At 37.3% G+C, this 23,591-nt stretch overlaps 1 protein-coding gene across 1 annotated transcript in view; it reads left to right on the forward strand.

The window, feature by feature from the left end:
• Positions 1–2,426: 2,426 nt before the first annotated feature.
• SNX24 (sorting nexin 24) overlaps positions 2,427–23,591 on the forward strand; it is a 264,545-nt gene continuing 243,380 nt past the window's right edge. The window contains exon 1 of the mRNA XM_043979692.1: positions 2,427–2,583. Within this exon, the coding sequence (XP_043835627.1) occupies positions 2,524–2,583 (60 nt within the window). The 5' untranslated portion in view covers positions 2,427–2,523. The remainder of the gene's footprint in view (positions 2,584–23,591) is intronic.

Here is a 23,591-nt window from a genome sequence, read left to right on the forward strand (position 1 = left end):
TCATTTAGAATTTTTTAGGCAAAGTTGCATTTGCATAATGCAAATTTACATAAAGCAATAACTGTCTGTATATCCAAATTATTCCAGATTCCTTGAAATTTATAACAACAGAGATAACCTTATTTGACAAGCTTCTGATCATTAATATTAAGCTAGGCATAAAACATAGAGAAGTTTGGTCACCAAAGGTTTTTGATATTGTTAGGGTTGAAATTCAGGGATGAAAGCAGAATTCTAATTGAGGAGGGATTCTTTCTTGGAAAGTGTGCTAGATGCTTATCTATGTAAATGGAATCATGCTAGTTGCCCTAAGCCCCCCAGAATACTGTAGAGTCACTTGAGAAAAAAACTATAATCACCTAGAGGAATTTGGCCTAACCATTTACACAGAAAAAAATTTATAAACACATAAAGAATATCTGCTAACCAGATCATGACATGTAGTTAGATTGAAAACCCATAGTTTTTGTCCATCAGTCCATCAGATAGCTAGCAAGCTACAGATAGTGATACAGGTATATACATATATACATATTTATCTCTATATATCTGAGACAGATAGTACAAATGGACAAGTTGGACCCAAAATTAAAAAAGGAACAGCAGACTAGATTGTCTTTTGGAAATTGCGAGGCTCTTTTAATAATCTCAAAGTCCTCCCCAAAACAGAGGCTCCATCTTTTTAATACCAGTATCCTTTAAGTGTTACATGGCTGAAAGTCACGGAACACAAAAATGAGTATAGTGGGTAGGCCTTAAGAAGCATATAACATTAAAAACTTTGAAAAGAACTAAAGGATTTTAGTAGGGAAATGTATGGTGAAAAAGATGAGATTATCTAATGAGAGCAAGGCTCTACTGGAATCCTTGGTTTTGTCCTGGGTCCTCTTTTCTTCTCCCTCTATACTACTTCACTTGGTGATCATATCTGTTCCCATGGATTTAATTACCATCTCTATGCTGATGATTTTCAATCTACCTTTTCTGCCCCAATCTCTCTGCTGACTCCAATCTCACACCCAATTGCCTTAGAGACATATTAAAGTGGATGTCCAGTAGACATCTTAAACTCAGTAAGTTCAAAACAAGTCATTATCTTTCCTCTAACACCCTCCCCAACACCTCTATTCCCTGATATTTTAGAGGGCAACACAATTCCTTCCAGTCCTTCAGTCTCACAACCCAGAATCATCCTGGATTCCTTACTCTCACTCCCTATATCCAAGATGTTGCCAAGGCCTGTCAATTCCACCTTTGCAACGTCCTTCCAATCCACCCCCTTTCTGGCATTTGAACTAAGATGAAATGCAATGACTAATCTTGGTTATGGTATATGATGAAATAAACTTCCTCTCAGTAGAGATGGGAAACTAAGTGTGTTGTACATTATGGTTACACAAGGTCCTTGAATCATATGGTTTTGCATAACTGTTTTCCTTTGTTTCAAGGAAGGGCTATATTATGTATGTGAATATACTGGATACTTTGGGGATAGGGATTGGACCTTTACTTTATTGGGATAAAAAGCTATTGGGTGACAAAATTCCTTCCAAGGAAGGTAGGTCAGCATCTTCTCTGTAACTCAGTCTTAGAAAGACCATTTGAAGTCCTGAGGGGTAAGGTTAAGTCCTGACTCATCCAAAGTCACACAGTCAGCATGATGTATCTGAAGTCATTCTTGAACCCAGGAGTTTCTGCCTTTAAGGCTGGTTATATTCACTATATCATTGTATTCCTGTTCAGGAATTAAAAAAAAAAAGACATTAAAGCACAGTACTTGTACAAAATCTGGTTGTCAGTCAGTGAAGGGGTCCTGACAGTAAGATGTTCAAGGCTATCCTATGACTATGAGCTAGAACAGGTACCAAGAATCTCCCACACACAAGAATCTCATCGTCCTGATAGTTCGTGCCCCAGACAAAAACGGGAAGATTTTTATATACATAACTTTGAGCAAATGTTTAGCATGTGTGTGTGTGAAATGTCGGGCATTGTAACTTCGGGTGTATTTAGTCCCGTACTTCTTATTTATCTGAACTGACCTATTCTTCACTTCTAGCCACAAACACCAGCCACCGGGTCGTTGCGCAGTGACTCATAAGAGCTACTCGTTTCAGGACCGCCCCGATTTGCTACCTCAGGTTTAGACAGCTCCCCTGGTTTAAAAGAGATTTCCTTTCCTTCCGAACACCCAGCCGCCCTGGACCCCCGGGAGTTCAGGCCTCCTCGACCTCCCTGCCTGGGCATTCCCGGGTCACGTGGAGGCGTCGCGTCCTCACATGACGGGATTGCAGTTTGACCCCCGGGCTCAGGCGGCTGAGGGCGGGGCCCCAAGGGTAGTGGGAGGAGGCGAGACGGCCCCGCCCTCAGCCCTTCCCCTCCCGCGCCTCGTTCTGAATGAAGCCTCCGCCTGCCTCCTCCTCCTCCCACCCCCAGTGGGGCGGAGCCTACGATGGTGGGGCGGAGGTAGGAGGAAGAGGAGGGGGGTTAGCCCTCAGCCGCCTGGCCCAGCTCGGCCAGGCCATGGAGGTCTACATTCCATCTTTTCGTTATGAAGAGAGCGAGCTGGAGAGAGGCTACACGGTAGGGCGCGAGTCAGGGTCAGGAGGGAGCCGACCGGTTGTTGGGGAGGGGAAAAGTAAGAGTAATCTTGAGGGGGAAGTCCCCTCATTCCTCAACCCGGCTCCCCGCGGGACGGGCTTCCCACCCCAGCTCCTCTCCCTGCGGGGAGAAAGGGCGGGGTCCCGCGAGCTTGGAGGCGCGTTGTCCTGGAAACCACGGCCTCCCCTCCCCCCTCCAGAGCCCCTCCCCCTCTAGCGCTCCTGCCCCCCCCATCCCCATCCCCCACCCCCAACCCTACCTTGGGCTCTCTGGCAACTCCAGCCGATTTTGCTTGGGTCACCCCGGGAGCTCTCGTTCGGCTCCCTGGCCTGGGTCCTGATCTGGGAGTCCCGAGCACTGTGTGCTGTGCACAGCTGCGAAACAGATCCTCTGCTCCCCATCTTGTGGGGTGGGGGGGTCCGGCTTCTTTAATTTCCACACCTTTGCTTCCCGTGTTCCTTCTCCGGGGTGGCTCGGTTAAGCCTGCTGTCACCCCCCCCCCATTCCACCCCCCCATTCCACCCCCGCCCCAAACACCGCAAACAAAACAAAACAGAATAAAACAGGCTTGTGGGGGGTCTGGGAGTTGCGCACCCCCCCGAATCTGTAGTCTTTAACCTTTTTTCCTCCACTGCTCCAAATAAAAAAGGGTGCATGGATGTCTCTTGAAATAACAAATTTCTGGAAGTTGAGTCTCTTTAGCGTTTGGGAACACAGCTTTTTCACCATCTACTTTTAGTGTTAGAAGATTGCCACTCTGCTTTTAAAGTTACTGTCTTTTATATATAGTAAAAGTGGTTTCTAAGAAGTTTGCAAAAAGCTGTGGCTTGCATCAAGATGGACATTATTTAAAAAGCAGAGATTGCTGGTCGCTTATTAGCTGAAGCTTAACACAAAGTTTAAAGTTTCAAATAATTTTTAACATCCCTTTCTCCCTGAGTACTTTGTTGTTTAAGTCAAATTGAATGCCTATTCTTTGACAGGAAGGTAAAAGCTTATAAGGGACAGAATCATAGCTTACTGCTAGAAGGGACCTCTGATATCATCTAGTGAATAGATGATTTAGCCCTCTTATTTTTTAGGTTAGGAAACCAAATCCCTCCAAGGCAAAGTAACTTGTTTTACATAATACAGGTAATAAAGTTTATATCTCAGGAGCTAGATTTTGGATCCAGGTCTTCTGAATCCAGATCAGGGCTCTTTCCACTGTACCATTCTGCTGATGTTTCTGGCTTTTGAGGGCTTTATGATTTATCTAGTAGGGGAAAACACATTGTAAAAGGTTAACAATAAAAGATTTAAGCATTGGTTCAGAAAATATCACAGCTAGTACACAATCAGCTCTGTAGCCAAACTGGACTTTTTATTTTTCCTCACACATGACACTCCCTTCTCCCATCTCTGTGCTCACATTGACTCTTCTGTGCTTGGAATGCACATCTCTGCCTCTTAGAATCCCTTCTAGACTTAGCCATCTGCTATGTGAAATGGAATAGAAGAACATTAAGTACTTATATGTAGTCATAGAAAATATTACATACAGAAAATGGAGACAGTCTTTGTTCTCCAAAGGTTTACATTTGTAATTGGGGAAGGTAACGTGGAGAAAAGTTTAGCTGTAGGTCCAGGAGCAAGGCCAAGGGTTCTTTAGTTTCCAGTATTGTAAAGGGGAGATCCTTGAAGGGACCCTGATACTCTCAGCTTCTTGTGCTTTCCTTTAAAAGTTTTGGAATTAGAGGACTTGGTGTTCAAATCCCACATCTGTCATTTACCGCCAGTGTCACCTTCTGGAAAATAGCCTCTCTGGATGTCAATTTCCCATATAAATTGAGGGAGTTAGACTATCTGAGCTCTGAGTTCCCTTCTAACTCCAGATCTATCCCTTTATTTACAGTTCTCTTCTGTTATAAGCTTGAGAGCAGAGGCTTTAATTTTTGTCTTTGTATTTCAAAGACAGCACTGTGATTAGTACATTGTAGGTGCTTGTTGAGTCGTAAGTAAATGATACAAGTGCAAATGAACTTTGAAAGAAAGGGTGGTCAAGGACCAGCTTAACAGTGTGAAATTTTAAGCAAGGTTGATACATTCTAGGTAAGTAGAACTGGTCTAGTTAGAGAGGCATTCATCATGTCATACTGGAAAGAGACCTGGCTTCGAAGCCAGGAAGACTTGGGTTCAAGTACCACTTCTGACGCATATTAGCCATGTGACCCTGGGCAAGTCACAACCTCCCAGTTCTCTCTCTAGGCAACTTTGAGACTACAAGTTGTGGGGAAACAATAAATGTACATTGGTAGAGGGAAGTCCAGTATCAATCTCTAATTTGCTGGATCATGTATCAAGAATGAGGGATAGGGGCAGCTAGGTGGTACAATGGATAGAGCACCAGCCCTGGATTCAGGAGGACCTGAGTTCAGGTCCGGCCTCACTCAGACACTTGACACTTACTAGCTGTGTGACCCTGGGCAAGTCACTTAACCCTCATTGCCCTGCAAAAAAAAAAGAAAAAGAAAAAAAAAAGAATGAGGGATAATGTGGTAGCAACAATGAAGACTGCTAGACTATAAATATTAAAAGAGAAAAAGACCTTTAGTGCATTGTTTAAATCTTTCTTTTAAGGAAAAGACAAGAAATGCTACAAGAAAGTATTCAGGGGTTGTTGTATACACTGGTAAAAGAGATACCAACACCAATGAGATCATGGAACCTTCTAAGTTAAAAAAAAAAATCTGGTGATGTTATGCAGAAGTTTTGGATGAGGGGAGATGAGAAGCAAGAGGACCAGTTAGGGAACAAACTAGTATTAATCACTTTATTAATCACAGTGGCAGGCACTGTGCTAAGTAGGAGGGATTCAAAGAAAGTAATGTCTCTGTTCTCAACGAGCTAACATTCTAATGAGGAGACAACATGCCAATAACTATGTATATAAAAGATACTTATAGAGTAAATTGAAGGTACTTTTAAAGGCCAGGGACTGGGTGGAGGGAAGGGAAATGGTGACCACTGGTAAGTGGTGAGATTTGAGCTGTCTTTTGAAAAAATACCTTTTTCTTGATCTTTTTTTAAGTTATCAGAATATTTCCTAGTATCCTTTCCAGAAAGCCATTCCCTAAAAGAAATTTTTTAAGAGAATAGAAAGAAAAAAATCAGCAAAACTGATCAATATATTGCAAAAGTCTGAAAATTTATGTAAGTGAACCACATTGCTGGACCCTGGGAGTGGAGGAGGGAGTGTCTTCTTATAGGGAGCCGTCATTATTCTTTGTAATTTTGCAATACTTAATTTTGATTTTTTTGGGTGGTTCTTTCTGTTTACATTGAAGTAGTCGTATATATGGCTCTGCTTATTTCATCTTTCTTTGCTTTTTTGTATTCATCATATTTGTTATTTCTTTCTTTCTTTTTTTGGGGGGGGCAGGGCAATAAGGGTTAAGTGACTTGCCCAGGGTCACACAGCTAAGTGTCAAGTGTCTGAGGCTGTATTTGAACTCGGGTTCTCCTGAATCCAGAGCTGGTGCTTTATCCACTGCACCACTTAGCTGCTCTCTTTGGTTATTTCTTAAAGCACAATTTGTTTAGCCATTACCCATCTCTGGGCATATACTTTATTTCCAATTCTTTGCTACCATTCTAGTTCAGGCCCTCATCACTAATACTTAGATTATTGCAATAGCCTGCTGGTGAGTCTGCCTACCTCAACTCACTCTAATTTCTCCTCCATTCATGCACTAAAGTAATTTTCCTCTTAGGTTTGATCATGTCACTTGCCTATTCAATAAACTCCAGGAGTTTCCTGCTGTGTCCAGGATCAAATACAAAGTACTCTTTTGAATTTGAAGTCTTTCATAATCTAGCCCCCATCTTCCTTTCCAGTCTTTTTATACCTTACTCCCTGACCCTGTGACACTGGGCTTGCTGGCTGTGAACAAACCACTCCATCTCAGCTCCAGGCATTTTTTCTGGCTGTTTCCCATGCCAGGAATGCTTTCCCTCTTTTGCTCCAACTATTGACCTCTCTGGTTTTCTGTAAATCACGTTCTGCAGAAAGCCTTCCCCAACCCCTCTTAATCCCAGTGCCTTCCCTCTTTTAATTATTTTCCATTTATCCTGTATGTTGCTTGCTTTGTGTATATTTGTTTGCATGTTATCTCTCCCATTAGGTTTATAAGCTCCTTAAGGGAAGGAACTGTTTTTTGCCTCTTTTGTATCATTATTGGGTAGCACAGTGCCTGCCACAAAGTAGGCGGCTTAATACATGTTTATTTATTAATTGATTGATAAGGGCTTTTATTAATGGTCCTCGTTGGGGCATAAGCATAGTAGTGAAATTTTTGGGTCAAAGGATATGGAAATTTTTGTTGTTTTATTTGCTAGTTCCAAATAACTTTCCAGAATGATTGTACTGATTCACAACTCTATTAACAATGTACTAGTGTGCTTATCTTCCTACAAACCCTTCCATCATTGACTATCATATATATATATATTTTTTTCTTTACCAGTTTTCCAGGAATGTGGTAAAAACCTCAGGGTTATTTCATTTTCCTTTTAGTAATTTGGAGTATTCTTTCATATGGTTATTATGGTTTGCAATTCTTTTAAACTGTTCATATCCTTTGATCACTTATCTATTTGAGGAATAGATTTTTTAAAATCTTTTATCTGTTATTGTTTATATATCTGGGATAACAAATCCTTATCAGAAAAATTGATGCAAAGATTTTTCCCCCATTGGACTGTTTCCCTTTTTAAATTAGGTGCATGATTTTGTGTGCATAGAAACTTTTCAGAAAGTTTCATGTAACCAATCTATTTATTTTCATCTGTTTTATTCTATTTAATTTATTTTATCTTTAGTAAGTGCCTCTATCCCTTGTTGGGATAAGAATTCATTCCCTGCCTATAGCTGTGAAAGGTATATCATCTGTTTCTCTCTTTTACAATATGACCTTTAATATTAAGGTCATTTATCCTTTAAAAATATATCATGTAATATGACTTAAGGTGTTGGTCTAAGGCTAACTTGTGCCAGACTGCTTTCCGGGTTTGCTAGCAGTTTTTAATCAAGTAGGCAGTTTTTTCCTAAGTAGTTAATTTTTTTCCAGATTATCTAACATTAGATTATTGAGTTCCACTGTTTCTAATTCTTCCTTGTTTAGTCTTTTCCATTGATCAATTTAGCAGTTTGTTGTTTTTTGTTTGTTTGTTTTGGTGAGGCAATTGGGGTTAAGTGACTCGCCCAGGGTCACACAGCTAGTAAGTGTTAAGTGTCTGAGGCCAGATTTGAACTCAGGTCCTCCTGAATCCAGGGCCATTGCTCTATCCACTGCGCCACCTAGCCGCCCCAATTTCTCAGTTTTTAAACCAATGGCAAATTGTTTTGATAACTGCTACTTTACATTATAGTTTGAGGTCTAGAAATACTGTTCTTCCCTAGTTTTTTAGTTATTTCTCTTGATATTTTTAGATACTTTATTTCTCCAAATGAATTTTGTTGGTTTCAGAGATTGTGAAGATTGGAGAAAGTGTCTAGTTCTTATTGGTGACGTGATCTAGAAGTTTAAGCTAAGCCTTGAAGGAAATAGCCTCTTTGCTCATATTTTAGTTAGTATTTTCACATTGAATTCATTAAGTATATTGGTCTATCAGTTTGGTCTTTCGAATTTGAAGTCTGTCATTTCCTTCTCTGTTTTCTCTTAGGGATCAAGACCAAAGGTATTTGCTAAGATCTCTTCAATTTCTATTTTTGGGAACAGTTTTGTCTCATATTGAAAGTAGTTTTTCTTTGAATCTTTAATAGAATTACCAGTAATCCTTCTAGTCTTTGATGTTTTATTCTTTGGGAGTTTATGGCATGTTCAGTTTTTTCCCCCCTAAAATTGAGTTGTTTAATTTCTCTATTTCTTGGTATTTTGTATTTTTGGAAATGCTCTTGCATTTCATTTATCAACTTTGTTGATACATAATTGGGCAAAATATTTTGTAATACTTTCCTTTATACCCTCTTCACTCAGTTTCTTCTCTTTAAAAATCAGGTTTGCTGATACATATTTTGTAAGGGCTTTTTAAAAAAAAAAAAAAGCTCTTTATATTTATAATGGTCATTTTGCTGTAATTTTATCTTTTCCCTGATTTTCTAAATTTCTTTTTTGGTGTTTATTTGGAATTTTAGATTTGTTACCTTTCTACCTTAAACCCCCCCCCCCCCACAAACTTGTGTGTCTAATTCATTACCTGTTCTTTCTCTGTTTTAAAAATTTTCTTTTCTTTTTAAAAATTAATTATTATTATTTTCTCTCTTACTTCTTCCTACTTCTCCCCTTGAAAAAAGTAAAAACAAAAACTTTGAACAATTGTGCATAGTTAAGCAAAACAGATTGCCACTTTAGCCATGTACAAAAATATATGTCTTTTTCTGTACCTTGAGTCTATCACCTCTGTCAGAAGGTGGATAGCATGCTATATTACCAGTCCTCTGAAATTGTGTTTGGTCATTGCATTGACCAGAACTCTTAAGTCTTTCAAAGTTGTTTGTCTTTACAATGTTGTTGTTAATTGTATAAATTGTTCTTTTGGTTCTCTTCACAATGCGTCAGTTCATAGGGTTCTTCCTAGTTCATTTCTTATGCCATGTTGTACTCCTATTTTATTATTTGTTTAGGCATTCCTCAATTGATGACCACATCCTTAGTTTCTGGTTCTTTACTATCACACAACGTCTTGTCATAAATATTACATCCTTTTTTGCTTTCTTTAATAACTTTGGGGTGTAAGCCTACTTAGTGGCATCACTAGATCAAAAGTTTAGTAACTTTTAAGGCACAGTAACATATAACTTTACATTATGGCTGGACCACTTCACAGTTTTACTAACCTGCATTTTTTTTTTTTTTGGTGAGGCAGTTGGGGTTAAGTGACTTGCCCAGGGTCACACAGCTAGTAAGTGTAAAGTATCTGAGGCCAGATTTGAACTCAGGTCCTCCTGAATCCAGGGCTGGTGCTTTATCCCACTGCACCACCTAGCTGCCCCAACACTGCATTTATAGACCTATTTTCTTCTCCAACCTTTGTCCTTTCCAATTTTTTTCATTTTTGCTAATCTGATCTGTGGAGTAGGAACTCAGAATTGCTTTAGTTTGCATTTCTCTAATTAGTTGTTTTTAGTATTTTTTCATGGCTATTGATAGTATGTCTTCTTTGAAGAAGGAAGTTTGTATTTCTTCTTAGCTTATTCATATCCTTTGACTATTATCATAGACCTTTTCTTTTTCATTGAGGAATATATTAAGTTGTGTAAATTGTTCCTTAAGACCTGCTTATATCACCCAAGTTTGATATGTTGACTTATTGTTGTCATTTTCTTTGATGAAATTATCATGTTCTTTCTATGATTTGTCCTTTGAGCCTCTGATTCTCTAGTATTAAATTCCATTAGTCTCTACTTTGAATCCTTTCTTGTAAAGTCTCATTATTTAATGGTTATAATTTTTCTTGTATATACTCAGTAAAGGAGGTCCTTAATAGTTGTATTTTTTTTTTTTTTGCATTTTTATGAGATTTTATAACCTTAGTACACGGTCTTTTTGTAAAGGTGCAGCACACAGCTAACAATATGTATACTACTTTCTATTCCCATCCAGTAATTGCTAGAAATCTATCATATCTAACTATCTAAGCTCTAATTCATATCCCTAATTTCTTTCGTGTGTTACATTTTTTTTCCTGGATCTTAGAGAAGGAGTATAATAATTATATGTACAGTTGGCTTATTTCTCCTGTGTAATTCAATTATGCCATTTGGTGCATAAATATTTTAAGTATGATATATTTTCTTGTCTACAATGCCTTTATAACCTAAATATAGGTTCCTCTTTTAACAATTTCTGTTTTTTACTATTGCTGAGATCATGATTTCTGAAATACCCTCCCCCCCCTTTTTTGGAGTTCAGCTGAAGTATATTATTTAGTTTAGCTATCAAAGCTTAAAACCACACTTAAGACTTTTTGGGACATCCTGTATTTTGCTCCTCATCATAATTTGGTGCAAATCTTTATTTTCAACATGATTCTTCTTTTTGGAGCAGACCCTTATCCTAAGACAGTAAAGTGACTCAGTCTCTGGGTTTAGAATGCAATTAGCCATTGGTAGACCATGAAATAAGATTATAGATTATATTCAGTTTTTCAGGATAAGTTATTCTTGGTTGTAAGCCTTTATTTTTGCCTTTTGGAATACTGCATTCTTAGACTTTGTCCTTTTAAAAAAAATGTTTAAATAGTGATTGCTGTCAAGTCCTGAATGTTTCTTGCTATTTGAACTCTTTCCTTCTGACTGCTTGCAGTGTATTTCCTTTGCTTTAGAAGCTTCTGGATTTTGGATATGGCATTCCTTGGTTTTTTCATTTGGGCCTTTTTTTCTAGGAAGTTGACATGGGGGTGGGACTATTAAAGTTTAAACTCGTCAACTATATATCAGGAGGGACACTTCCTGAGAAGTTAGGGGAGATTGAATTCCTATAGCAGGAAAGTCAGTTGGGCATGGCTACCATCTGAGCTAGGAGACAGAGATAACTACAGAGGTCAGGACTATCATTCCAAAAGAAAATTCTCCCTCTCAGGAATCTTTCCCCACCCCACTCTATCCCCAAAGGGAACATTCCATTGTCTGGTAGTCACCCCAAATGTCCCCCCACCCCCAACCCGTCCTTTATTAAAGCTTTGCCCTCCCTTCTGGACAAGGAGGAATATGTCTCAGAACTCTAAGCCATCTCCTTCCCTCAAGCCTTTGACTTCCCTCTTGGTCATTTTCTCTAAGCACACAAATAAAAGATGATTTTATTCTAATTGGATTGTGTGTGAGAGGTGTAATTCTTTATAATATTTTTTTTCCCATTACATGTAAAGATAGTTCTCAACTTTTGTTTATACAAACTTTACAATTTCAGATTTTTCTCCCTCCCTCCCCCCTCCCCTAGACAGCAGGTAATCTGATATAGGTTTTATATATATATATATATATATATATATATATATATATATATATATATATATATATACATAATAACATTAATCCTATTTCTGCATTAGTCATGTTATAAGAGAAAAAATCAGAGCAAGGATGAAAACCTCAAAATAGAAAAAAAACAACAGCATCAAAAACAAAAGAAATAGGTATGGTTCATTCAGCATCTATACTCTGCAGTTCTTTTTTTTTTTTTTTCTTGGATTTGGAGAGTCCTCTTCTATCACGAGTGCCCTGGAACTCTTCTGTGCCATTGCTTTGGTGAGAAGAATATAGTCCATCACAGTAGATCAACACTCAATGTTGATGATACTGTGTACAATGTTCTTCTGGTTCTGCTCATCTCACTCATCATCATCTCACTCAGGACCCTCAGGTTTCTCTAGACTCCTCTGCTCATCATTTCTTACAGCACAATAGTATTCCATGTATTCATATACCAACACTTGTCCAGCCATTCCCCAATTGATGGGCACCCCCTCAACTTACCAATTCCTTGCCACCATGTAAAAGAGCAGCTATAAATATTTTTGTACATGTGGGTCCCTTTCCCCTTTCCATGATTTCTTTGGGAAAAGACCCAAAAGTGGTATTGCTGGGTCAAAGGGTATGGACAGCTTTATTGCCCTTTGGGCATAATTCCAAATTGCTCTCCAGAATGGCTGGATCAGTTCACAGCTCCACCAACAATGGATTAGTGTTCCAATTTTCCCACAGCTTCTCCAACATTTATTATTTTCCTTTTTTGTCATTTTAGCCAATCTGATAGGTGTTAGGTGGTACTTTAAAGAGGACTACCCAAGGACCTCCACCACCTATTTCCCTGAAACAAAGTGATCAGGCAGTTTTTTTGATTTTGGCATTCCTGGGAGTCTTTCTTTTGGATCTTTGGATCTTTTTGGATTTGGATCTTTCTTTCAGAAGCTGACCATTTTTTTTTCTTTTTTCCTTATTCATATTTTTCCTTTGACTTTTGGTTCTGATACATGTAGGCAGTTTTCTTCTATGATTACTTTTGACATAACCATTCCAGGTTTTTTATTTTTAATTTATCTTGGTTTTCAGGGAGTCTGTTGATTCTTAAATTATTTCTCCTCGTTCTGTTTTCTAGGTTAATTGTTTTCAGCTAGCAGTTATCTTGTATTTTCTTCTATTATTACTATATTCTGACTTTTGTCCTAATATTTCTTTTGTATCTTATAGATTCATTTAGCTTGATTTTACTATGTTCTGTTTTAGGTTCTTAATCTATTTTTTCGCCTTTCAATATTTTTCTTCCTCCAAGTCTCATTGGATATCTCATTTTCTTTATTTGATACTCTTTATTTCCTTTGCTTCTGCCCACTCTTATAGGTAACTTGTAGTTGTTCTAGAGTTACTATCTTTTCTGGTTGTCTTCTTAGGTTTTCTGTTAAATTATTCTACTTTTCCTGTTGTGTTTGTTGTTTTTTCTGTTTTTGTTTTTAGGTCATGTCTGACTGGTAACTATGGTGGGTAATTATGTAGAGGATGTTTTGTTGTTCACATTGTTGTGTCTGGTTCTTCATGACCTCATTTATGGTTTTTCTTGGCAAAGATACGGGAGTAGTTTGGCATTTCCTTCATTTACAGATGGAAACTGAGGCCAACAGGGGTTAAGTGACTTGTTCAGGGTCACACAGCTATTAAGTGTTTGAGTCTGGATTTGAACTCATGATGATGAATTTTCCTGATTCCAAGCCCAGTGCTCTATCTATTGCACTACCTAGCTGCCCCTCCCCCCATTTTTCAGTTCACTCATATTTTTAGCGTCGGATTCTATGCTTTAGTGTCATTCATCATACCAACCACTAACATGGGTTGGTGGGTCTTGTTTGGCCCATTATTACACGTGTACCTTGTTGTGATTTACCACGGAATACTCCATCTCCTTTCTTCCTGTCTTTGAACTAGTCCTGTCTCCATGTCTGAAGATGTGCTCTCTTTTTGCCTTCACCACCTGGTTTCCTGTTTCCCTTCAAGAAAGCTATCCTACTATTCCTGCAGGAGGACTTTCTTGGTTCCCTCCACTGGCAGGTGCCTTCCCTCATGAGATTACCTCCAATTTCACTCTGCATTATTTTGGTATGTATTTGCTATTTGCATAGTGTTGCAACCATTAGAATTTGAACTCCTTGAGGTCAGGAAGGGACTGTTTTTTGTCCCTGATTGTAGGAGCCTTGTTTTGTTCACACACCAATAAGCACTTAATAAATGCTTTTTGACTTGACTTGTCTTGTCTCCTCTCTAGGTTTGGATGCCATGACACTGTTGATCTAGATTGTATGAGTAGGTATTAGGCCTTATCCTCTTTCCTCTACCCCTGGCTTCTTTCTTAGTGTTCTCATTGTCTACTATAATTTTAGGTCGTCAACTAATAGTCTTAGTTTTTGGAGAGGGAATAGTTGGTGTTCTTAAAAGCAGAGGAACAGATCTGGGCTCAAATTATGATACTCATAAGTGAGTAAAGTGCCCAGTCTTCGTTATGTTCTTTAAGGGCAGTTTTCTATAAACTCAGGAGTCACACATGCATCTCTGCCATCAAAGATATTACACCATTCTGCCTGTGTCTTCTTTGTAGAAATATATGAAAATTCCTTCTTTATTTCTTGCTGTTCGAAACACTTGTCTAATGGGGGAAGAACAACACCACAAGGAAGCTGAACTGCAGGAAAACAGGAGTTACTTCCAAAGTTCCTATTCCTCTAGAAGCGCTTTTTGGAGGGCTCCACCCTCTAGCCCTCCAGTTACAGTAGGGTAGAGGCAACTGAAGGAGTTGAGAAAATGATGACATTTCAAGTGATAAGCTTATCCTGGGGAGGCATGATGTGTTGTTTCCTGGAGTGGGAACCAAACAGAGCTGCTAATGGAAAATGGTTAATGTATAATAGCTGTGCACTAACTATAACTAGTATACTCCACCTGTCAGCTTTTTTTGGTACTAAATTCTCTTGGTAGCTGCCATATTGATTTTTCAGTTTTGGTTGACTGGTTTAGCATTTAGGAAATTGGTGCTGGCAGGTTGGTACTTTCTCTTGGTTCTGCTCATTTCACTACATCAGTTCATTCAAGTCTTTCTAGGCCTTTCTGAAATCATCCTGCTTGTCATTTCTTATAGCATAAATAATATTCTATCACTATCAATATACCATAGCTTGTTTAGCCATTCCCCCAATTGATGGGCAGTTCAGCAATTTGATTTCCAGGAACAAAAAGAGCTGCTAAAACATATTTTTGTCCATATAGGTCTTTTTCTCTTTTTGGGGATGTCTTTGGATATAAAAACTTAGCAGTGGTAATTGCTGGATTAAAGGGTATGCACAGTTCTATAGCCCTTTGGGCATAGTAAGGAAGAACTACTTTTTTTTTTTTAAGTGCCTTGGCCAGGTTCACACAGCTAGTAAGTGTTTGAGGTTGCACTGGAACTCAGGTCTTCCCAACTCCAGGTCAGGCACGTTATTTTATTTTATGTTTTTTCATTTAGAATTTTATTTTCCCAAATTACATGTAAAAACAAATTTTAACATCGATTTTTAAAACTTTGTGCTCCACATTCTCTTTTCTCTCCCTCCCACCTCTTCCTCCTTAAGAATTCCAGCAATTTAGTATAAGTTATACATGTGTAGTCATGCAAAACATTTTCTCATTAGATCATAAAATAAAACAGACAAAAAAAAATTTAGAAAAAGGAACTAACAAAAAATTATGCTTCAATTTGTATTCAGATACATCAGTTCTTTCTCTGTAGATGGATTGCATTTTTCATAAGTCCGTCATAGTTGTCTTGGGTCATTGTATTGCTGAAAATAACTAAGTCAATCACAGCAGATCATCTTACAATATTGGCTGTTATATTTTATACAGTACATTTCACTTTGCATCCAGCGTCCAGGTATATTTTCTTTTTAGTGAAAGGAACTGTGTTCTAGGACTCATAATAGCATCACATCCTAGTGCTCTGACCAGAGTACATGTAGCCTACCAATACCTTCAGTTCAGTTTCTTAAAAAACAAAACAAAGCACTTATTTGTATTCCCATAAACATGAGAACATTTATTTACTTAGTCTTTTCCTCAAAATTGTACTTATTTATTTTTCTTCTGTTTCTTTTGTTAGTGTAAATCAAACATTCTCTCATTCTTTTTTTTTTTAAAGTCTTATCTGTTTTCATTGATGATCAAACTAGCTTTGTAGGTTATTTTGTTGTTGTTGTTGTTGTTTTTGCAGGGCAGTGAGGGTTAAGTGACTTGCCCAGGGTCACACAGCTAGTTAAGTGTCCAAGTGTCTGAGTCTGGATTTGAACTCAGGTCCTCCTGAATCCAGGGGCCATTGCTTTATCCATCTAGCGCCATCTAGCTGCCCCTCTTTGTAGGGTTATTTTATTTTAGAATTTCATCTTCAGCCCCTTTACTTTTTGGAATATTTATCATGACTGTCCTTAATTATTTGCATCCACATTCTTTCATATTTGAAAATTTTTCTCTTGGCTGCTTAGAAAATATTTTGTTTGTTGTAGGAATGATTAATTATATATAGGAACATCTGGGGTGACGTAGTAGATAGGTTCTTGACCTAGAGTCAGGAAGGTCTGTGATCCTGGTCAAGTTACTTAACCTGTCTGCCTCCTATGGTTGTTTTAAGGCTCAAGGGAGTTAATATTTGTAAAGCTCTTAGCCCAGTGTTTATTTCTTTCCTTATATGCCCTTGAGTTTTTGAGCTTGGACCTTTTCTTTGGTGGTGTTTTGTGGATTGGATTGACTAATATTTTGTTGTTAATATTAAAAAGTTCTTATATTTTTTTCTCATTATTATCTGTAGTATGGGTATTAAACTTGTGTGTGTGGTTCTTTTAACTTAAAATATTCTTCTGGGAAATTCACAATTCTTTTTTTTTTTTTTTGAGGGGCAATGAAGGTTAAGTGACTTCCTCAGGGTCACACAGCTAGTGTCAAGTGTCTGAGGTGGATTTGAACTCAGGTCCTCCTGAATTCAAGGCCAGTGCTTTATCCATTGCACCACCTAGCTTCTCCCAGAAATTTGTAATTCTTAAGTTGTTTCTTTGCATCCCATCCCTCAAGTCATTTGTTTTTGCTCATATAGAATTCATGTATATTTTTAAAAGTGTTTTTTTAGAGTCTTTTGCTTTTCTTCTGACAAATTTTCTTCCTCTTTTGTATTTTTGTCTTCCAAATCTGTTATTCTCTCTCTGAGCTTTCTTTAGGAATTTTTAACCTTTTTATGTCAGTGGCCCCTTTAGCAGTCTGGTGAAGCCTACAAACCCTGCTCCGAATAATAATTTTAAATGCCCCAAATACAAAGGATTGCAAAGAAACCAATTGTATTGAGATAGAATTATCAGAATTTCTTTTAAAAGAAGTTTATAGACCCCTGGTTAAGAATCCTTTACTTCTTTGGAAAGATGTTCCATTGTGTCATGTAGGTTATGTATTGCTTTGTTGTTATTAAGAGCTCTGATTTCCAAACTAAATTTCATTACTAATATCTTATTTTAGAAGTTTTATTTATCTTTGGAACTTTTCTAGAGTTTCTTGCTTTTGCTCTGTGGTACTCCAGGAAATCTGCAAAAATCTCTTTTTAGTGTGAAACCTTTGGTTCATTTGCCTTAAGAGTATAATAAATTATTTTTTGGGCATTTCTTTGGATTTCATTCATTCTTCCTTTATATTTATGGTTCTCCTGGCTAGTTTATCAGCTTGTGAGCTAAATTTTTACTAAGGCTTTCTTCCTTGATATTTTGGGTCTTAGAACTTCTGGTTTCTCATCCTTGGGCACTCTACCTTCACTACTTTGCAGGTGATTCCCTTCTTCTATAAGTTGTGGTAGCCTGGCCTGTGTCTCTGTTCAAAGGTTAATGTGGGTGGGGCAAGGAGTGACCCCACCTGGATTTCCAATTTCTTCTCCCTTCGATGGAAATTCTTTCCCTTTCGAAATTACTTTGTAATACCTATGCTTTTGTTTCTTTCCTTCTTTCCCTGCCCCAGTTTCATTCACTTTCTTTCATGTAGCTGGGCAGAATTAATATTTGCTGCCTTTGTGGGATGTTGCCTTGGAGGGTGCCCCTGCTGGACTTAGAAGCACACAAACCTATGTGATTGCTTGCCTTGTCTTTGGTATGGAGTAGAGTGTGTTGGGAGTGAGGGGAAACTCAGTAAGCTGTAAGTATTTAAATTCTCTAGTTATTATTGATTAAAAAAAAAAAAACCTCTTACTGTCTTACTGTCTTATCTTTGCTTGTTTTAGTTACTTTCTATCATGGTGCAAAATTTATTTTTCTTGGGTTTCCATATTGAAAGTTGAGGAAAAGAACTACTTTTCTATCTTTGCTAATCAAATTGTTGAAATGAGATGTTCTTCCCTATTGAATTTTAAGAATATTTTCCCTCAATACATACATTTGAGTAAAGTTTATACATCCATTTTACAAAGTATGTTTTTCTATTATCCTTAGTAATTAAATAATATCACAGAGAACAAAAGTTTATAGAAAAAGTCCCTTGTTTAATTCCTGTGGACATTAGACTCTATTGTCCAGTTTAAAACTGATGACTGTAGCTTACAGGACTATTGAGCCTGTGCTAATAAATGCAACAGTTGTTCATAATTGGTGTTAAATGACCTTTAAATGTAGAAGCTTACTGAGGATATCCTTGGGGAACAATTTAACTTCCAAATGACACCCATGAGTACTTGTTATCATTTAAATATGCTTCCTTTTGTCATAACAGAATAACAAGTACTGTTATATTTCTAATGTTGATTCAGATCCTGGGAACCTGCTGAATAAATTAGTGTACATTTGATTTATATTGACCAAAATTTTTACATTTGTGTGTTACATGTCAAGGTGACATGCATTTAAATGCACTTTAGAGCAGAGGTCATGTTTGACTGACACATATGCTTACACTACTTTTAATTAACTTTTCAACATATCCCAAAATTCCTTTTGAAGTACTAATTATGTGGGTACAGGATGGAAATCTACTTAAGAAGACAATATTTTAAAAAGTCAATAGTCTTGAACTTTGCAAGAGAATAATAGATGAGTAAATTTTTTTTCTGATAAATTGTAAAAAGCAAAATCTACAGATAACATTATAGACTATTAATTAAATGTCTGGGTTTTCTGCTGGTAACCTGGGTTGAAAATATTGCAATAGGAGTGAGAAAAGATAATATTATAAAGCCTTATTTTGATGATAACAGAAAATTGTGGGAAATTTCTTAGTGTGTTTAGTTTTTTTTGTTTTGTTTTTGTTTGTTCTTTTTTTTTTAGGGCAGTGACTGTAGCAGTTAATGCAATTCATTAATACAGTATTTCCCAGTAGTTTGAAAATAGCCATATTTATTTGCTCATAGCCCAAACAGTGTTGTATTAAAGATTATGGGCAATTTTAAATCATCAACTCCCCCCTTAAGGATAGGATGTTCTGATTTACAGTTCCTTTCTTTGCATCTAAAATACTGTCAAATTATGACTAATTATGTTTTTAGTTCATTGAGAAGTTTCTTCTGAATGTTTTTGAGAATATAGTATGCCTAAAAGATGAAATGTGTTTCAGGTGGACTGTTTTTCAAAAATAGAAAAATATTGTAGTTACAATACTTTAGAATTTATTATGACTTTCTAAGATATCTCTGCGTATTAAATTTTTTTTTCAGCTGGCTTTTTATAGAACTAGATCTATAGTATAAGAGACTATGGGGCGTATATTTCATCTTGTGATGTGGTTTGAAACCCAAAGGTTAAAAATTAATGAATTTTTTTTTTACATTAAAGAATGTCTTCTAAAAACTCTCAATCATCTGTATATCACAGATTAGATGTTTGATCATGTGGTTAAACAATCAATTGGTCACAGCAAGACTTATTGATTTTAGAGAGCTGTTTTATAGAAAATGCTTAGATAATTTCAGCTGACTTGCTTTACTTTCTGGTCTTAACATTGTTGTTCATGAAAAATAATGGACATAGTTCCTTATTTTCTATTGTATGGAGAAGTATGCTTTATCTCTTTAAAAAGAGAATTAATGAATCAATTAAGCAATTTCACATGTACAAGAACAGGACATAAGTAGGCTCATGGTCTAGATGTTTTAAATTTTCAGCATTGTTGTTTCGCTTGAGTAGAACTTTTGACTTCTGAGTGAGTCATTGCATACAACTAAACTCATTCAGCTCCAAGAAAAAATACAAATTTAATGTAACATTTTAAATAATGTTCTTTTGATCAGTCATTCAGTGGATTATAGTTAAAGTTTTTTCCTTATTTGTTAATTACTATCACATTAAAATTATGTAGAATAGATTTCTGTAGAAAATATTTATTATATCTATTCCCTTATAGTAGTTGATGGATTTAACTGAATTTTTCTTGTTCAGGTGTTTGTTTCTCCTATAACTATATTTATATGTTGTATTCTGGGTTGGGGTCAGGGAGGTGTGGGTAGTAGGATAGGAAAAATGGTTGGTGAAACCAAGAGAGTTAACAGATCCTATAAAAGCAGGAAGAAGTTGAGAAAAGATAGGACATGAGACAAAATAAGAATGAAATGGTCTTCCTTTCATAGTTCTAGTACCAGCTGAGCCATAGGATCTTTTTTTTTTTTTTTTTAGTGAGGCAATTGGGTTTAAGTGACTTGCCCAGGCTCACACAGCTAGTAAGTGTCAAGGGTCTGAGGCCGGATTTGAACTCAGGTACTCCTGACTCCAGTGCTGGTGCTCTATCCACTGCACCTCTAGCTGCCCCTGAGCCATAGAATCTTAAGGTCAACTAGTCTAGGTCCTACTCCTTCTCCTACCTGACTAGATACTACTCCTAGAAAAAATCTTTATTAAAATGACACATTGGAAAAAACTATAAAGTATTATAAAGATTATTATTATTAGGAGGTTAAAAACAATCTTTACCATTGTCTTACCACAATATTTTATTTTATCTCATGTTCAAGGTAAGCATTTTTCTGCAAGGCTTTTACAAATGAACAAGTAACTAAAGCTTACAAGTGAGGATTTATTAAAAAAAGAAAATAGCTAATCAGTATAGAAATTGTCTTCTCTTTTGTAACATCTTAAGACATTCGGAGAAATCATGGTCCATTCAGTTAGCATTAATTAAGTACCCAGGGTCACACAGCTAGTAAGTGTCAAGTGTCTGAGGCCAGATTTGAACTAAGGTCCTCCTGAATCCAGGGCCGGTGCTTTATCCACTGCGCCACCTAGCTGCCCCCCAATTAAGTTTTTTCAAAGAAATATTTAGCCATGATATTTCATTGAGTTTTAAAAAATATATGCTGCAGCTTTTACCTATCAGGACATGTGTAGTTTCAGCTTATTCTAGTAAAATACTTGTGACTGATATTATAGAGAATTGTAATTTTAGCTTTTACTTGTTGATAGTAAATGGAAACTTCTCATTGGTCTTTGGAAACTATTTAGAGGGAAGTTATTTCATGGTTGCCAAGGTGGTCACTATATAATACTGTAGTATAACCTATCACCTCAAAACACTCCCCTCTCCCTTGTTTGACTATGGAATAAATTGAAAAATCATTTCATTGAGGCCTACTTTATTTGGAAGGCTGAAAATTTATTGGGATAAGCTGTGAATGTCTAGCAATTTGGATAGCAAGCAAAATGTGATTTTGAAGTTTGTGTTGTAGTTGTAATGAGCAAGGAGAGATTTGAAAATTAACTATTCCTATGAATTCAGAATATGTTAATTTAAAAATGAAAGTCATTAGGGCATTTCTTGTGTTTGTACATATCACAAGTTATGGGGTAGCTAGATGGCACAGATTCACTGGCCCTGAAGTTGGGAGGACCTGAGTTCAAATCCCACTTCTGATACTTACTAGCTGTGTGATTCTGGGCAAGTCACTTAACCCCAGTTGCCTTAAACATCTGGGTCTAGCTCCAGTCATCCTGATATATATCTTGCCACTGGACCCAGATGGCTCTGGAGGAGAGAGTGAGGTTGGTGACCTTGTACAGCCTTGCCTCACTAAAATCCAGTTCAGTGCAAGTCACGACAAGAACCTGATGTCATGGTCCTCTTTGAGAATGAAGGACAAACAATGAAGGACAAGTTATAAAGTCTTTGGTTATGCTGCCAGACTTGCCCTGTCTTTTTTTTTTTTTTGCAGGGCAATGAGGGTTAAGTGACTTGCCCAGGGTCACACAGCTAGTAAGTGTCAAGTGTCCAAGGCTGGATTTGAACTCAGGTACTCCTGAATTCAGGGCCAGTGCTTTATCCACTGCTCCACCTAGCTGCCCCCGCCCTATCTTTTTTTTAGCTTCTTACGACTTTTATATTTGAGGTATATATGTGAAGATCCTAATCACTTACTACTTTTGGTGGAAATAGGCAATTCATGTAGCAAGGTTAACTCAGTACACAAGTTACACATGATTGATGTAGGTAGCAGTGTGACATAGTACTGTTAACGGCTAAAATTCTAGCTAGTCTGTCTAAAATATCTAATGAGTGGTTGCCAATAAATTATAAGCTTCAGCAAGAGTTAGACTTTTAAGCATTTATTAAGGAGAATAAGAATTTGGTAAAGAGAGAGAGAAAGGCCTAGATTTCTATCTATTAAAGGGAGAGCACATTTCTAGCTCCCTTCTCTGCCAGCGTCCTCAGGAAAGAGCCCCAGAGCGAGCGCCAGTCTCTTCCTTCCTCCTCCCACTAGTCCGCGTCACTTCCTCCCGCCAAAGAAAAGACTCCTGGTCTTGCCCTCAAAGACCTTCGCTTCATGGGCAGAACTCTTCTACAGTAAGTATCCAGCAGGTGGCGTCATTCCAATCGTTACAGTCCCCCCTGTTGTTCCTCAAGAAACAAAATGTTTCCTTGACGGAACAGTAAAAACAATATAATAACTATTGCTAACTAATAATATGTGAACAACAATATAGAAAAGGAAGAGAGGAAAGTTTTGTCCAGAGGGGTGATTTTTTTTTGTCCTCATGAACCGACGCTTTGACATTAGTCTTGCAAAGGGAGGGCCTCTGCAGAGAATACATATTACAGATGGTGTATATTATAACAGAAAGAGAAAACAAAAACAAAAACAACAAATCAAAACTGTTCATTTAAAGTCTCTGAAAGTCTTTTCTTAGATGTCCTCTAGGTGTAGTCGTGGAATGGAAGTCTTTTCAGGGGTTGAGGTGTGGATGCTGGTAATCAGCCAGGAAAACTTCCTACAAAATTGAGCTTAACACAATTTTAAAATAGCTTTGTCAATAATCAAATCAAACAATGAAAGTTCTCAAAAACATGTCTAAAGGAATTCAGAATCTTAGTTGTTACACATGAAACATATAATAAATAAAAAATTGAAACATTCTTTAAAATTAATATAGTTCCCCTTATGGAGGGCAATTGAGAAGACAATTGTTGCGATATTAATTATTAAAATAATTTTTATCTTTGTTTCATCACTTTTTGCATCATCTGCCTAATCATCCTCATGCCATTATGAGAAATTTTAAAAATCTAATATAATTGGTAACAGGTGTCAAGGCCAAATTCAACACTGTTATTTATCATGACACCTGAGATAATTATGGGGGTTACCATAAAAGAACAGAGAAATGATGGGATTTGAGCATTCCCACACTTGAGCAATATGTACTCTCCATGCAGTATGCCAGGCTTAAAATAGGTGGATGGAATATATGTCCATGCCACCGAACATATTGGAGGAAACTGAGTCATGTAACGATTGGAATGACGCCACCTGCTGGATACTTACTGTAGAAGAGTTCTGCCCATGAAGCGAAGATCTTTGAGGGCAAGACCAGGAGTCTTTTCTTTGGCGGGGAGGAAGTGACGCAGACTAGTGGGAGGAGGAAGGAAGAGACTGGCGCTGACTCTGGGTCTCTTTCCTGAGGACGCTGGCGGAGAAGGGAGCTAGAAATGTGCT

This window comes from Dromiciops gliroides, chromosome 1 (assembly GCF_019393635.1).
Source record: "Dromiciops gliroides isolate mDroGli1 chromosome 1, mDroGli1.pri, whole genome shotgun sequence".
Lineage (NCBI taxonomy): Eukaryota > Metazoa > Chordata > Mammalia > Microbiotheria > Microbiotheriidae > Dromiciops > Dromiciops gliroides.